The sequence below is a fragment of the Myxocyprinus asiaticus genome, chromosome 24 (assembly GCF_019703515.2).
Source record: "Myxocyprinus asiaticus isolate MX2 ecotype Aquarium Trade chromosome 24, UBuf_Myxa_2, whole genome shotgun sequence".
NCBI classification, from domain to species: Eukaryota; Metazoa; Chordata; class Actinopteri; order Cypriniformes; family Catostomidae; genus Myxocyprinus; species Myxocyprinus asiaticus.
Genome location: NC_059367.1, coordinates 33,096,246 through 33,114,024, shown reverse-complemented (window position 1 = coordinate 33,114,024; position 17,779 = coordinate 33,096,246). Strand labels below are relative to the sequence as shown.

At 43.2% G+C, this 17,779-nt stretch overlaps 1 protein-coding gene across 1 annotated transcript in view; it reads right to left on the bottom strand.

The window, feature by feature from the left end:
* The window catches only part of LOC127414634 (membrane-associated guanylate kinase, WW and PDZ domain-containing protein 3-like), a 171,909-nt gene that overhangs the window by 56,982 nt on the left and 97,148 nt on the right, over positions 1-17,779 (bottom strand). The window contains exons 7-8 of the mRNA XM_051652813.1: positions 10,675-10,745; positions 7,068-7,235 (exon numbers count right to left, since the gene is read on the bottom strand). Coding sequence (XP_051508773.1) covers positions 7,068-7,235; positions 10,675-10,745 — 239 coding nt within the window. The remainder of the gene's footprint in view (positions 1-7,067; positions 7,236-10,674; positions 10,746-17,779) is intronic.

The following is a 17,779-nucleotide window of genomic DNA, read 5'->3' as shown; positions in this document are numbered from 1 at the left end:
TTTTATTGCAATTCAACTGCATGCATTTTCCACGTTAATCAGCTTTCTATTTTTATTGCAATTAAACTGCGTGCATTTTACAGTGCGCGCCCGTTTTTTCTCCTCTGTGTTACATGGATTATTGCATCCATCTCAAAGCACCGCTTATCAAGAACAACCATAACAACAAACAATTGAGTGAGGGATTCACTTCGATCTCAAACCCTCATCACTCAGGAACATCCAACAACAACAACAACAAACAACTGCAGTAAGTCATGGCATCCACTCATGTTATTTCTTCCTGCATTGCATGTCACGTTTACAATAGCCTCTTCCGTCAGCAGTGAGGGATTCACATGTGATAAATGTAAGGAATTAGTCAGGCTGACGCAGAAGTTTCATGAGTTAGAGGCACGTATCCGAACACTAGTGGAGGTCTGTGTGAAAGAGAAGCCGGTAGACACTGTTTCGGATGCCGGCAGTACAGAGAGCAACACACACACTTTGGTTCCGGCTCTAGAGCCCCTGCAGCAGGGCGTTTGGGTGACGTCTCGGAGGCATACTCGCTCAGCAAAGCGACACCACTCTCCCGTTCCTGTTAGGGTTTCCAATTGATTCTCCCCACTCAGTTATGCACCCACTAAGAATCATGTTGAAAGAGCCCTTTTTATTGGTGATTCTATAACGTGGAAATAGAGACTCCAGCCACTATTGTTAAATGCATTTTGGGTGCCAGAGCGTCTGACATCAAATCAAATTTTCAAGTGCTGGCTAATGCTAAACATAGATTTTCTAAAATTGTTATTCATGTCGGCACTAATGATGTCCGGCTTTGCCAGTCGGAAATCACTAGAGATAATGTTAAAGAGGTGCGTCAATTTGCAAAAACGATGTCAGACACTGTAATATGCTCTGGCCCCCTCCTGCTCGTCGTGGTCATGTTTATAGTAGATTAGTGTCACTGAATGGCTGGATGTCTGAATGGTGTCTGGAGAATAGAATAGGATTTATAGACAATTAAATTTTTGGGGTAGACCTGACCTGCTAAAGAGAGACAGACTCCATGCCTCTAGGGAAGGTGCCACTCTCCTCTTTAGTAACTTGGCTCATAGTCTTAATAATGATAGTATTTTACTAACTGGGGCCCAGGTCAGGAAGCAGACAAACTGGCTAATCCGAACGTCTGCTAGCTGCCTTGAGATGTCACACAGGTCACATAAACTACAACACATAGAGACTGTATCTCCTAGATATCATATAGAGACTGTGTCTGTTCTCCGAACTACCTAACACAAAACCCTCATTAAATCATTTAGAAAAAATTTGATTAAGGTCAAACTTGAAAAAACAAACAAATTAAAGATAAACACCATATAAAGATAGGGCTACTAAACATTAGATCTCTTTCTACCAAAGCATTAATTGTAAATGAAATTATTACAGATCATTGTTTGGATGTGCTCTGACTGAAACCTGGCTTAAACTGGATGAATATATTAGTTTAAATTAATCTTCTCCCCCAGGTTATTGTTATAAACATGAGCCTCGTCTGAAGGGTCGAGGAGGAGGTGTTGCTACAGTTTACAGTGAAGTTTTTGGTGTTACTCAGTGGACAGGATATAAATTTAAGTCTTTTGAACTAATAATGCTTAATGTGACACCATCAGATATAGATATCAATTTAAAAAACTCTGTCGTCTTTTACCCTTGCTACAGTATATAGATCACCCGGGCCTTATTCTGATTTCCTTGGTGAATTTGCACATTTTTTTATCAGATCATGTAGTCACTGTGGATAGAGCTTTAATTGTTGGTGACTTCAACATTCACATAGATAATGAAAATGACACATTGGGATTAGCATTTATCGATATTCTCAACTCTCTTGGAGTCAGACAAAATGTAACAGGACCAACTCATCACCATACTCATACGCTAGATTTAATTCTGTCATATGGAGTTGATGTTGATAATATAGAAATTCTGCCACAGTGCGATGACACCTCGAATCATTACCTCGTCTCTTGTATGCTGCGATCAGCTAATGTTACTCAATCTACACCATGCTATCATTCGACCACTAAAGATAGCTTCACTAATAATCTTCCAGATCTATCTCATACACTCAGTAAACCCCAAAGCCTAGAAGAACTTGATGAAATAACAGAAAATATAAATACAGTCATCTCTAGCACTCTTGATAGTGTCACCCCCCTTCGATTAAAGAAAATTAAAGAAAAAAGCCCTGCACCATGATACAATGATCACACTCATACTCTCAAGAAAGCTGCTCGGAAAAAGGAGCGCAAGTGGAAGTACACAAAATTTGAGGTATTCTGCGGAGCATGGAAGGATTGTGTCTGTAGCTACAGACAGGCTAAAAGCAGTCAGGTCAGCATATTTTAGCAAACTCATAGAAAATAACCACAACAATCCTAGGTGTTTATTCAGTACTGTGGCTAAATTGGTTAGGAATAAATCATCGACTTAACCAGATATTCCGTCACAGCACAATAGTAATGACTTCATGAATTTCTTTACTGATAAAATTGAAATAATCAGAAATAAAATTGGAATTATGCAATCATCTGTCACAGTACCTCAGAAAACAGTGTCTCATAATTTTCCTCATGTACAACTTCAATCCTTCTCTGTCATAGGTCATGAAGAGCTAACAAAACTTATCGAAACATCAAAAGCCACAACATGTTTGTTAGATCCAATACCAACCAAGCTCTTAAAAGAAGTATTCCCAGTAATCTCAGAACCTCTTCTTAATATTATTAACTCCTCACTATCCTTAGGACATGTCCCAAGAAACTTCAAAATGGCAGTTATCAAACCACTTATTAAGAAGCCACAACTTGATCCTGGAGAACTGCCTAATTATAGACCGATTTCAAATCTCCTGTTTATGTGGAAAATACTAGAAAAGGTAGTATCCTCCCAAATATGTTCATTCCTACAGAGAAATAGTATATATGAACAATTTCAGTCAGGATTTAAGCCTTATCACAGTACAGAGACTGCACTTATCAGAGTTACAAATGATCTGCTCTTTTCATCTGATCGCGGCTGCATTTCACTTCTAGTGCTTTTAGATCTTAGTGCTGCATTCGACACGATAGATCACAACATTCTCTTGAATAGGCTGGAGAATTATGTTGGCATTTGTGGAGTTGCATTAGCATGGTTTAGGTCCTATATAGCAGGCCGCTACCACTTTGTCTATGTAAATGATGAATTGTCAAACCAAACAAAAGTGAAGTATGGAGTGCCACAGGGATCAGTTTTAGGGCCTTTGCTTTTCTCCTTGTATATGCTTCCCCTGGGAGATATTATCAGGAATCGTGGAATAAGTTTCCACTGTTATGCCGACGATACCCAACTTTATATTTCTTCAAAACCTGATGAGATTTCACAATTCTCCAAATTAGCAGAGTGTATCAATGAAATAAAAGATTGGATGGCCAGAAATGTACTTCTACTCAATTCCGACAAAACAGAGGTAATAATTATTGGACCAAAAACCTCTAAAAATAAGCTGCTAAAATATAATTTGACCCTCGATGGATGTACTGTTACATCATCTTCAACAGCGAAGAACTTAGGTGTTATATTTGATACCAATCTGTCCTTTGAAAATCAAATTACCAATGTTTGTAGAACAGCATTCTTCCACCTAAGAAATATTGCAAAATTACGACACATGCTCTCTATTGCTGATGCTGAAAAACTAATTCATGCGTTCATGACCTCAAGATTAGATTATTGTAATGCATTACTGGGAGGATGTCCAGCAAGATCAATAAATACATTTCAATTGGTTCAAAATGCAGCAGCCAGAATGCTGACTAGAACCAAGAAATGTGATCATATTAGCCCCATTTTATCATTGTTACATTGGCTACCTGTTAAATTTCGTATTAATTTTAAAATTCTGTTAACTATGTACAAAGCTTTGAATGGTCTAGCTCTGAAGTACTTAAGTGACCTTCTACCATGCTATATTCCATCACGGTCATTACGATCGCAAAATTCTGGCTTGTTAATAGTTCCTAGAATATCAAAATCCACAAAAGGTGGTAGATCCTTTTCATATTTGGCTCCTAAATTATGGAATAGTCTCTCTAACACTGTTCGAGATGCAGACACACTCATCTATTTAGCCGGGCATACACCTAATTTATCCTTCAACTCACAATTAGGCTGCTTTAGTTAGGTCTGCTGGAACCATAAACAATGATCATGATCCTCTGCAATAAACTGAATGGCATCTATGCTAATATTGTTTTATTTGTTTCCCTGTCTCAACCTCGGGACTCCTATCCTGAGGTCACCAGAACCGGCCAGATCCAGCTCCGTTCCTGCTTGGTGTTGGACTCCACTGCTATGTGTTGCTGTGTGATGACAGCAGCCGGTGCCAGCCAAACATCACTTCAGTCTATTACGATGGACTTCAGAAGATGAACTGATGCCAACTCCAACCATAAGACATGGGATACTTCATATGCCATTGCCTGAACCTTGGACTTAGGATAGACCTCACCGAAATTACCGGCCAGGTTGAACTGCGATGCACCTAACTGATCTTTGCCTACATCACCTCGGTCTAATGATGGACTACACTCTTGAAATGGAATACATAGACTATCATTTAATTGCCAACAAAAACCTTCATCAGCCAACTAACAAGGACAATTGCATCTATATGAACTTCTGCAGTTAATCCAGGATGAACTTCAAAGACATTAGTCATTAATCTTACAGTTCTTACAAAATCTTTGTTTTAAACACTGACCCTTAACACTTACTTAGTTTAATAATTTTAAACCATGACTTGCACTATACATATGTAATATTGGCATTATTTTCATGATGTTAGCCAGAGGGGAACTGGCCCCCACAGTGAGCCTGGTTTCTCCCAAGGTTATATTCCTCCATTAACCAACATCTTATGGAGTTTAGTGTTCCTTGCCACAGTCGCCTTCAGCTTGCTCACTGGGGTTATAAATACAATTATTATTTAATTACTTATTTTTAAACAATACACAATCATATTGTATCAAACTACACAATGATGACTCTAAGACATTATAGATATTACAGTTTTATCTTCTGTTAATGCCTGATCTTCTGTAAAGCTGATTTGAAAAGATGTGTGTTGTGAAAGGTGCTATACAAATAAAAATGACTTGACTTGATGTATTTTCAGGCCTACCTTCAAACTCAGTGCCTCTTTGCTTGACATAATGGGAAAATCAAAAGAAATCAGCCAAGACCTCGGAAAAAAAAATTGTGGACCTCCACAAGTCTGTTTCATTCTTGGGAGCAATTTCCAAATGCTTGAAGGTACCACTTTCATCTGTACAAACAATAGTATGCAAGTATAAACACCATGGGACCACGCAGCCATCATACCGCTCAGGAAGTAGATGCATTCTGTCTCCTAGAATTGAATGTAGTTTGGTGCAAAAAGTGCAAATCAATCCCAGAACAACAGCAAAGGACCTTGTGAAGATGCTGGAGGAAACAGGTAGAAAAGTATCTATATCCACAGTAAAAATGAGTCCTATGTTGACATAAACTGAAAGGCTGCTCAGCAAGGAAGAAGCCACTGCTCCAAAACCACCATAAAAAAGCCAGACTACAGTTTGCAAGTGCACATGGGGACTTACCTTTTGGAGAAATGTCCTCTGGTCTGATAAAACAAAAATCAAACTCTTTGGCCATAATGACCATAGTTATTTTTGGAGGAAAAAGGGTGAGGTTTGCAAGCCGAAGATCACCATCCCAACCGTGAAGCATGGGGGTGGCAGCATCATGTTGTGGGGGTGCTTTGCTGCAGGAGGGACTGATGCACTTCATAAAATAGATGGCATCATGAGGAATGAAAATTATGTGGATATATTAAAGCAGCATCTCAAGACATCAGCCAAGGAAGTTCAATCTCGGTTGCAAATGGGTCTTCCAAACAATGATGCCAAGTGTACCTCCAAAGTTGTGGCAAAATGGCTTAAGGACAACAAAGTCAAGGTATTGGAGTTGCCATCACAAAGCTCTGACCTCAATCCGATAGAATATTTGTGGGCAGAACTGAAAAAGTGTGTGCGAGCAAGGAGGCCTACAAACCTGACTCGGTTACACCAGTTCTTTCTGGAGGAATGGGCCAAAATTCCAGCAACTTATTGTGGGAAGCTTGTGGAAGGATACCCAAAACATTTTGACCCAAGTACAAACAATTTAAAGGCAATGCTACCAAATATTAACAAAGTGTATGTAAACTTCTGACCCACTGGGAATGTGATGAAAGAAATAAAAGCTGAAATAAATCATTCTCTCTACTATTATTCTGACATTTCACATTCTTTTTTATTTTATTTTTTTATTTTATCCCCTTTTTTCCCCAATTTGGCATGCCCAATTCCCACTGCTTACTAGGTCCTTATGGTGGCGCAGTTACTCACCTCAATCTGGGTGGTATCTTATCACGTGGCTCGCTGTGCATGACACTGCGGAGACTCACAGCATGTGGAGGCTCATGCTATTCTCCGCGATCCACGCACAACTTACCATGCGCCCCATTGAGAGCAAGAACCACTCATCGCGACCACGAGGAGGATACCCCATGTGACTCTACCCTCCCTAGCAACTGGGCCAATTTGGTTGTTTAGGAGACCTGGCTGGAGTCACTCAGATTCCAGGGGTGGTAGTTAGCGTCAGTACTCACTGAGCTACCCAGGCCCCCTGACATTTCACATTCTTAAAATAAAGTAGTGATCCTAACTGACCTAAGACAGGGAATGTTTCTACGATTAAATGTCAGAAATTGTGAAAAACTGAGTTTAAATGTATTTGGCAAAGGTATATGTAAACTTCTGACTTCAACTGTATTTATTGTGTAACTACAATTTGTTCTGCCAAATTCTCACAAGATTCACATTTGCTGCTACTGAGGTTGAGGTACGAGTAGGTTTAGGGGTTAAGGGTTAGGGTAAGGATTGGGGTAGGGTTAGGTCTAGGGTTACAGGTTAACCGCAGTGCTCTAGCGCAGTAGGTGTGTGAAGTGTGATATGGGTGGTTACCTGTGTTAAGTGTTGAAGGTCCTCCAGGAGTGATGCTATAAATCTGCAGGAACTCCCTCGGCCTGCTGCCACCCACAATGTTAAAGCCAAAGCCCCGTGGGCCCTTACACAGACGAGTGTGAACAGTGAAGCCTTTCAATTCACTTGGCTGATCTGTAAACTCTACCACTAAAAAGCAGAAAACAACAGAGAGAGAGAGAGAGAGGATAATGTCAGGTGTAAACATGATGCTCGACTGACAGCCAGACTCTTGGGAGAAAAGTGAAAATGCACAATTTAACAAAAGATGGATGGTGCAAAGTCGAGCATTGCACTAGAAGAGAAAAAAATATATGGCATTTTATGAAGGAGAAGCGAATGTAATGGAAAAGGTTCAACATGAAGTAGGAGAAGCAACAGTAAATGTATGTATTCGCATGTCCAAGCCCGTCCAAATTTTTATATAAAACATGTAGAACAATGGAGTCACACAAACCATTGTAGCATTGTACCATAGCATTTCTCCCAAAAAATAAAAACACATAACTAAAGCACGCAAGTATTTAGAAGCCATTATGACCCTCTCACACCTCAAATGTGAAATATGTGTGGTTATACCACCCTCTACATTTATCAATGATGTATTTCTAACAGACTGCTGGGCTGAAACTTTCTGCTGGCCACTTTCTCCTGATCTTAGTAAATAATATTTGGTAGTTTCCTTACACTGCTGTAAAATATAATATTAGTTATGCTATTTACCAGCCTGTTTTAGACACAGTCATTTATTGCTAGCTTTTAGGGTCCTGAAATACACTACCGGTCAAAAGTTTTGAAACACTTATTCTTTATTATAATTTTTTTTCTTCACATTTTAGAATAATAGTAAAGTCATCAAAACTATGGAATAACATAAATGGAACTATGGGAATTATGTTGTGACTAAACAAAATCCAAAATAAATCAAAACTGTGTTATATTTTAGCATCTTCAAAGTAGTCACTCTTTACCTAGAATTTGCAGACATGTACTCTTGACATTTTCTCAACCAACTTCTTGAGGTATCACCCTGGGATGCTTTTTAAACAGCTAAGGCCTACGGTGCTGCTGGACAGGCCGCCTCCGCCCTGCATGCCATGGCTCTCCTGCAGGCGATGTAAACCCTGGTGGTCCAGGAGCACCACCTTTGGCTCAACCTGATCAAGTCAAAGGACGCTGACAAGGTACGATTCCCATCTATGTTGGGCACTTATTGGCTGCTTTTCTTTATTATTTGGTCCAAGTCAACCATTTCAAAAACTTTTTTTTAATTACATTTTAGTTTTATATTGAAATAAATTAATATGGTGGCACAATTATATTTTTGTCTACAAAACTAATTTCAAACATTTAAGCATACACCTTCAGATCAAAAGATTTATAAGATCATGAGAAACATTTTAGTCGTGTTTCAAAACTTTTGACTGGTAGTGTGTATATATATATATATATACAGGTGCATCTCAATAAATTAGAATGTCGTGGAAAAGTTCATTTATTTCAGTAATTCAACTCAAATTGTGAAACTCGTGTATTAAATAAATTCAATGCACACAGACTGAAGTAGTTTAAGTCTTTGGTTCTTTAATTGTGATGATTTTGGCTCACATTTAACAAAAACCCACCAATTCACTATCTCAAAAAATTAGAATACATCATAAGACCAATAAAAAAAACATTTTTAGTGAATTGTTGGCCTTCTGGAAAGTATGTTCATTTACTGTATATGTACTCAATACTTGGTAGGGGCTCCTTTTGCTTTAATTACTGCCTCAATTTGGCGTGGCATGGAGGTGATCAGTTTGTGGCACTGCTGAGGTGGTATGGAAGCCCAGGTTTCTTTGACAGTGGTCTTCAGCTCATCTGCATTTTTTGGTCTCTTGTTTCTCATTTTCCTCTTGACAATACCCCATAGATTCTCTATGGGGTTCAGGTCTGGTGAGTTTGCTGGCCAGTCAAGCACACCAACACCATGGTCATTTAACCAACTTTTGGTGCTTTTGGCAGTGTGGGCAGGTGCCAAATCCTGCTGGAAAATGAAATCAGCATCTTTAAAAAGCTGGTCGGCAGAAGGAAGCATGAAGTGCTCCAAAATTTCTTGGTAAACGGGTGCAGTGACTTTGGTTTTCAAAAAACACAATGGACCAACACCAGCAGATGACATTGCACCCCAAATCATCACAGACTGTGGAAACTTAACACTGGACTTCAAGCAACTTGGGCTATGAGCTTCTCCACCCTTCCTCCAGACTCTAGGACCTTGGTTCCCAAATGAAATACAAAACTTGCTCTCATCTGAAAAGAGGACTTTGGAACACTGGGCAACAGTCCAGTTCTTCTTCTCCTTAACTCAGGTAAGACGCCTCTAACATTGTCTGTGGTTCAGGAGTGGCTTAACAAGAGGAATACGACAACTGTAGTCAAATTCCTTGACATGTCTGTGTGTGGTGGCTCTTGATGCCTTGACCCCAGCCTCAGTCCATTCCTTGTGAAGTTCACCCAAATTCTTGAATCAATTTTGCTTGACAATCATAAGGCTGCGGTTCTCTTGGTTGGTTGTGCATCTTTTTCTTCCACACTTTTTCCTTCCACTCAACTTTCTGTTAACATGCTTGGATACAGTACTCTGTGAACAGCCAGCTTATTTGGCAATGAATGTTTGTGGCTTACCCTCCTTGTGAAGGGTGTCAATGATTGTCTTCTGGACAACTGTCAGATCAGCAGTCTTCCCCATGATTGTGTAGCCTAGTGAACCAAACTGAGAGACCATTTTGAAGGCTCAGGAAACCTTTGCAGGTGTTTTGAGTTGATTAGCTGATTGGCATGTCACCATATTCTAATTTTTTGAGATAGTGAATTGGTGGGTTTTTGTTAAATGTGAGCCAAAATCATCACAATTAAAAGAACAAAAGACTTAAACTACTTCAGTCTGTGTGCATTGAATTTATTTAATACACGAGTTTCACAATTTGAGTTGAATTACTGAAATAAATGAACTTTTCCATGACATTCTAATTTATTGAGATGCACCTGTATATATATATATATATATATATATATCCCAACAGCCACCTTGAGAAAAGCACTTAACTCCAGGTTGCTTTGGGGGGATTGTCCCTGTAATAAGTGCACTGTAAGTGCTTTGGATAAAAGCACGTGCCAAATGCATAAATGTAAATAAAATGTATAAAGGGTGTGCAGAATTGTTTATGATGGACTCTTCCTATTTCTTGCCACTTCCAGAGCTGAGCTGGTTCTGCTCCTCCCAATAAATCACAAAAGGACACAGGAAAATAAACCTGATACTAAACATTTAGCCTAACGTAACTGACACAACTATGCAAATCTGTCTGCATGGCTGGTGTAGCAGGCTCTCAGCAACACAGGAAGTAGTGTTTAATATAGTTCTTATTATTAATTAGAATGGTTTATTTATAAAAAAAAATTACCGCATGTACAGTGTATAAAATATTTGACATAAAACTGTTGAATGACCTGAATCTGAACAAAACTGACAAGGCAAAAAGCAATAGAATAGAATAGAACAGAACAGAATAGAATAGAATAGAATAGATGAGTAAAATCTTACATTCAGTCATGCAGACATTCTCTCTGCTGTGAGTTTGGTGGTTAAGCCAAGAGGATGGGTTTAGCTGAGGACTGCAGGACAAACACATACCACAAGATGTCAGTGTTGTGATATAAGTTAATCACACTACTTGCCTGTAGGAAAACAGTTGGGCAAAAACACCAACACACTTAAAGGGAGAGTTCACCCAAAACTGAAAATTCTGTCATTATTTACTCACTCTCATGTTGTATGACTTTCTTTCTAATTGTCCAGGCTGCTCTTTTCCATACAATGGAAGTGAATGGGTCCTTGGGCTGTCTAGCTCCCAAAAGGCAAGTCACTACATCACCATGAGGACTTAGAGAGCATTGGGAATTGATCATTCCAAATTGGGGAGAAAAATGGGAGAAAAAAAAGTGTAGTGGAAATTTAATAATGCATAACTTATGTAATGTATTATATATTGTAATTTGTTGGGCCTCATGTATTCAGATAGAAGACAAAGGCAGGCCTAACACAGTTGTAAAACCTAACTGAGGCCCACACACAAGTCATAAATCTTACTGATAAAAACTGTGCCAAAATCAAACAAAGGGAGTCCAAAACAGACTACAAATCCCATGAAGCCTTGCTCACTAAAGGATCGAACTCTCAACTCCTATTGGATGTGGCACACGACAGAATGCCCCTCAACCACGACGTCATCAGGAGTAGAAATACCTCTGAGATGCTTCCGGGATTTGCTTCCAGCAACTTTGCTCACCATGTGTAGATGCAGCTTATCGCTGCTCTCAGGTGTAGCCTCGTGGCACAAGGAAGTAACAACCGACTTGAAACTGTGGCCATACAATCTCCATCTCGCTGGATGAGTTGAGATTACTCTGTGTTCCACCGAACACTCTAACGGATCAGAAGGAGACGGCCGAGCAATCCGCATCGTCATCCGTTTGCCTGCAGAAGTGAAGAGAAAAGATTTCTCTTCCCTCTTCAATCAAGTCAACGTTGCTGATTTCTCCGCCAGCCCACCGAGAATCAGCAGCTGTACCGCCCGCCAACAGAGCAAGGAAATGGCCTCCCGTCATCACCCGAGCCTCGAGGAACCGAGTCGGAGTTAAAGGACGGATGAACACACATTTGTCTGCGTCCTCATACGATTCAAGTAAGAGGTTTACGTCTGGGCAGAGATAGAATATTATAGTGTGTTATTCTTGTGTATCAAGGTTATTGCTTGTACAGTTTACAGACCGCTGAGTCCGCTCATTGCTGCTAATAATACTCAAGGTATTACTGTAATGTACTGTTATCACGAATGAGATCTGCTGTGTTGTAGTCCAACCACATTGGACTGTTGTGTATTTCCACCATCGCGGGTGAGACCGGCACACTGAGTTTATCCATTAAAGAATCAAAGACCATCCACCGCGTCTCTGAGTGATAAACTAACAGCTGCTTTCTCTCCCACGATTGCGAAAACGGCTTTGGTGCCGCCACTTTATTCTCTCTCTCTCGTACTAACCACGCACACGCAACCCCTCACAAACATTCTCGCACACACTTTTTGCTAGTACAAAACTTCGTGATAAAGCTCAGCTTTGTCCCTAAGTTATCGTACAAGCGGAGACACGGGGTAAATGGGCAGACGCCATTAGCCGGCTTCTCTCCGCCCACATTCGCGGCCATATTCTCTGGCCGGAAATCTCGCATGACGTACTCTCCACGAGGGTCACATCCATAATTTTGTGAGCGTCACACCTTACACACACACATTCACACACACACACACACACAAACACACCTACCTTCCTCTCGTGTTATAGGCTTATTTTGGTTACCATATCTAATCATATCACTGTTTAGTTTGTAGTTGGAAGTTGGAAGTTTATTGACTGCACTGTATTGATTATTAATTGATATTACTGCATAAATAAACTTTGTTATATTTCAAAGAGTAGTGTTTTGGTTTGTTTTGCATACACCTGTGTCAAATGCTGACAGGGGATGTCAGTGCTCAGATTCAAGCCTTCATTGTTTCTTTTCGAAGGTCAATATTCTTCGGATGTCGATTTTTCTAAGAGAACAATCTAATAGACTGTTATACTATCTGGTTATTAGTCCCTGATACCAGGGTGGTGCCCCGGTGATATTAATCCTTATTAATATTCTATTGATTTTGATAATTGACAATTATCTTAGATGATTGCTGAATTTGAAGGATCAATAAGCTAGTGTTAATTCTAATCAATGTTCCACTGATTTTAATAATTAATGATTATCTTTGATAATAATTAATATTCTATTGAATTTGATGGTTATCTTTGATTGTTGATGTGAAGGATTAAAAGAGCTAACACTGATTCAAATCAATGATCTATTGATTTTAATAATTGATGATTATCTTTGATAATTATTAATTATTGCTAATAACCAAACCCGCTCTTGAACGTAGCGCACTACATTTACTGGTGCCCCGTATGAGGCTTTAATGAGTTAGATTCTATTATTTAATTTAAATATTAATTAATAACTAAAGAAAAAATTATTAATTATTTCTGATAGTAAAACTGATCTAAACAACTAGTAGAACCTACAAATTTATATAGTATACATTGCATTATTCACTAGTTGCTCATTATTGCATTAAGTACTACAAAGGATAACTATATTTTCTATTATGATTGTACATTATAACTGTTAATGATTGTTTAGTAAAGATTTTAGTGCTTTAAACTTTGGTTCCCCTTCTGTCATTCACTTGATGTTGTGTCAATGTAGTAACACTAGGGGTCGCCTTTGGGAGCCCCAAACACCTCTGATCTTTGAGAAAAAGCCAATGGGAACTGGTGAGTGGAATTTGCATGCCACTTCCCTGGACATACGGGTATAAAAGGAGCTGGCTTGCAACCACTCATTCAGATATTTTCTTCGGAGCCGAACGGTTGTGTTCAGCGAGCTGAATTACTTTGCCGATCCATTCACCTCTATATCGAGTGAAGCTGATGGATTTACAGCGCGTTACAGCAGTTTCTCCCCCTCTTGCACCTGCGTTGTGCAGAGAACACCCCTGGGTGCTTCAGCAGCTAAAAGAGTATATTCTTTCCTCATAAAGAGAATATTTTCTACTAAAAGTGTGGCACTTACGAAAATGTCTTTTTCAAGATGACTTTTCATTTGTGTATTATTCCTGGATGTGGTCGCTATCTCTCCGCTTCTGACGGCCATGATCACTGTCTCACGTGTTTGGGTGCTTCCCACGCAGAGACATCTTTCATGGATGGTTCGTGTCCTCATTGCGAGAGCATGACCATGGCAACGTTGCGGTTGTGGCTTTCTTTTGTCAGAGGGAAAGCCATCCCAGCGGCTGCGGTACCCACATTTTCAAGAAAAGAGAGGTTTCCTCACTTCCTGGGTCACACAGTCGGCGTCCACGGCCGTCGTTATCACAACCACCGGGCACCGTTTCTTTTTGTCAGGTACGACGCCTCGGAGGCGGGCCTCCTGCCCCCACGCGCCAAGCTGTGGCACAATCCCACCCTCGACACGACGGTCACGATGGGTCGTGAGGACAATTCCCCTCCTCCCCCCTCCCAGACCGCTCCTACAGTGGGTGTAAGGAGCCAGGTAAGTGCTTCGATGTTCCTGGACTCAGCATAGCCACGATTGGCACCTCAGGCTCTGCCCCATCGCGAGGCCCCACCCGCAAATACATCCGACGCAATTGTCCCCTTGGTCCCCCTCGCTCGGAGCTTAGGGGCGTGGCTCGCACTCCCCAACCCGTCACGGTGGCTGATCAGGTCCGTCCGACTCGGCTACACGATTCAGTTCACCAGGCGCCAGCCCAGGTTCAAGGGCGTCCGCTTCACTTCGGTGAAAGGCGAAAACACCGCTGCCTTGCACGCGGAGATCGCGTCCCTTCTACGGAAGGACGCGATAGAGCCTGTTCCTCCAGCTGAGATGAGGAAGGGCTTTTACAGCCCCTACTTCATCGTACCCAAAAAAAGGCAGTGAGTTGCGGCCAATCTTGGACCTGCGAGTTCTGAACCGGTCCTTGCACAGACTCCCGTTCAAGATGCTGATGTAAAAACGCATTTTGGCGAGCATCCGGCATCAAGATTGGTTCGCGGCGGTAGACCTGAAGGATGTGTACTTCCATGTCTCGGTTCTACCTCGACACAGACCCTTCCAGTGGTTTGCTTTCGAGGGCTGGGCGTACCAGTACAAGGTCCTCCCCTTCGGTCTGTCCCTGTCACCTTGCACCCTCAGGAAGTTTGCAGAGGCAGCCCATGCCCCATTAAGGGAAGTTGGCATTCACATCCTCAATTATCTCAATGACCGGCTGATTCTAGCTCACTCACGGGACTTGTTGTGTGTGCACTGGGACCTGGTGCTCAGGCACCTCAGCCGGTTGGGGCTTCAGGCCAACTGGGAAAAGAGCAAGCTCTCCCTGGTTCAGAGCATCTCTTTTCTCGGCATGGAGTTAGACTCAGTCTCAATGATGGCGCGCCTCACGAGTGAGCGTGCGTAGTTGGTGCTGAACTGTCTGAGAGCATTCAGGTGGAAAATGTCTGTCCCACTGAAATTATTTCAGAGGCTCCTGGGTTATATGGCATCCTAAGCGGCGGTCACGCCACTCGGGTTGATGCATATGAGACTGCTTCAGCACTGGCTTCAGACTCAAGTCCCGAGATGGGCATAGCGCCATGGCGCACACCGCGTGCTCGTCACGCCGGTCTGCCGCCATCTGTTTAGCCCTTGGACCGACCTGGCGTTTCTATGGGCAGGGGTTCCCCTAGGGCAGGGGTTCCCTAGGTCTCCAGGCACATCGTGGTTACGATGGATGCCTCCAAGCATGGCTGGGGCGCCGTGTGCAACGGGTGCGCAGCCGCCGGTCCTTGGACTGGTCCGTGACTGAGTTGGCACATCAACTGTCTCGAGTTGCTGGCAGTATCGCTCGCCCTGCGGAGGCTTTTGCCGTTGATCCAGGGCAAGCACGTGTTGGTCCGGACGGACAACATGGCAATGGTAGCGTACATCAACTGCCAAGGCGGTGTGTGCTCTCGTCGCATGTCACAACTCGTCCGCCGTCTCCTCCTCTGGAGTCAGCAGCGACTCAAGTTGTTGTGAGCCACTCACATCCCGGGCAACCTCAACAGCACAGCGGACACGCTATTGTGGCAGGTCACGCTCAGGGGAGAGTGGAGGATCCACCCTCAGGTTGTCCAGCTGATTTGGAGTTGATTCGGTCAAGCACAGGTGGACCTGTTCGCATCCTCCCACTGCCCGCTCTGGTATGCTCTGACCGAGGCTCCCACACAGCTGGCCCCCAGGGCTACGCAAGTATGCGTTCCCCCCAGTGAGTCTACTGCACAGACGTTGTGCAAGGTCAGGGAGGACAAGGATCAGGTCGTCCTAGTAGCACTTTAATGGCCCACCCAGACTTGGTTCTCGGACCTCACGCTCATCGCAACAGCCCCCCCCCCCGGCGAATTCCCCTGCGGAAGGACCTTCTTTCTCAGGGATGGGGCACCTTCCAGACCTCTGGAACCTCCATGTCTGGCCCTTGGATGGGACACGGAAGACCTAAGTGGCCTACCACCTGCAGTGGCAGACACAATCACTCAGGCCAGGGCTCCCTCTACGAGGTGCCTGTATGCCCTGAAGTGGCGTCTGTTCGCTAAGTGATGTTCTTCCCGTTGCGAAGACCCCCAGAGATGCGCAGTCGGATCAGTGCTTTCCTTCCTGCAGGAGAGACTGGAGAGGCAGCTGTCCCCCTCCACCTTGAAGGTGTATGTAGCCGCAATATAGGCACATCACGATGCAGTAGACGGTAAGTATTTAGGGAAGCACTACTTGATCATCAGGTTCCTGAGAGGCACTAGGAGGTTAAACCCCCCAGATCGCATCTCATCCCCTCGTGGGACCTCTCTGTGGTCCTTCCGGTCCTACTGGGATCTCCATTTGAGCCCCTGGAGTCAGTGGAGCAAAAGGCACTCTCTTTGAAGACTGCCCTCCTGACTGCACTCACTTTCATCAAGAGGGTAGGGGACCTGCAGGCGTTCTCTGTCAGCGAAACGTGCCTGGACTTCAGTCCGGGTTACTCTCATGTGATCCTGAGACCCCGACCAGGCTATGTGCCCAAGGTTCCCATAACCCCATTTAGGGATCAGGTGGTGAACCTGCAAGTGCTGCCCCAGGAGGAGGCAGACCCAGCTTTGGCGTTGCTGTGTCTGATGCATGCTTTGCACATCTATTTGGATCACATGCAGAGCTTTAGGAGCTCCGAGCAGCTCTTTGTCTGCTTTGGTGGACAGCGGAAAGGGAGCGCTGTCTCCAAACAGAGGATCGCCCACTGGGTCATTGATGCCATCACTATGGCGTATCACGCCCAGGATGTGCTGCCCCCCTTGGGGCTACAAGCCCACTCTACTAGGAGTGTGGCAGCCTCCTGGGCTCTGACCAATGGCACCTCTTTAGCAGACATCCGCAGAGCAGCGGGCTGGGCAACACTCAACACCATTGTGAGATTCTATAATCTCCGGGTTGAGCCAGTCTCGTCCCATGTGTTGTCAGGTATGAACAGGTAAGTTCCGGGACAGCTGGCCAGGTGTACCACTTGTGCATAGCGCCTTTCCCCTCCCCTGTGGTGAAGACCCTTGGGAGGGACACCCCCCGATGAATGGACCCTATATGGCCCCCAGCTGAACGATTTTGTTCCTTTTGGGGAGTAAAAAGAGAAGAGGCCGCGGCTGGGTCAGCCGGTCCCTAATTTTGGGTAGTCGACTTGTCCCCGAGGTGCAGGGGACCATTTGACACCTGTAAGAGCGTTGGGGGAAGTTACGTGACGGCTGGATGCACTGGCTACGAGGCATGCAGAAGTCTGCCAGTCTCGCACCGCCAGTCCACGTAACACAGTTCAGTTAGTCGAAGCGTTTTGTATAGGGACCCCTAGTGTCACTACATCAACACATGTCGAGTGAGTGACAGAAGGGGAACGTCTCGGTTACTGTCGTAACCTCCGTTCCCTGATGGAGGGAATGAGACGTTGTGTCCCTCCTGCCACAACTCTGAACTACCCGCTGAAATGACATAGCGATCGATATATGTGTAGGTGAGAAACAGATCAATA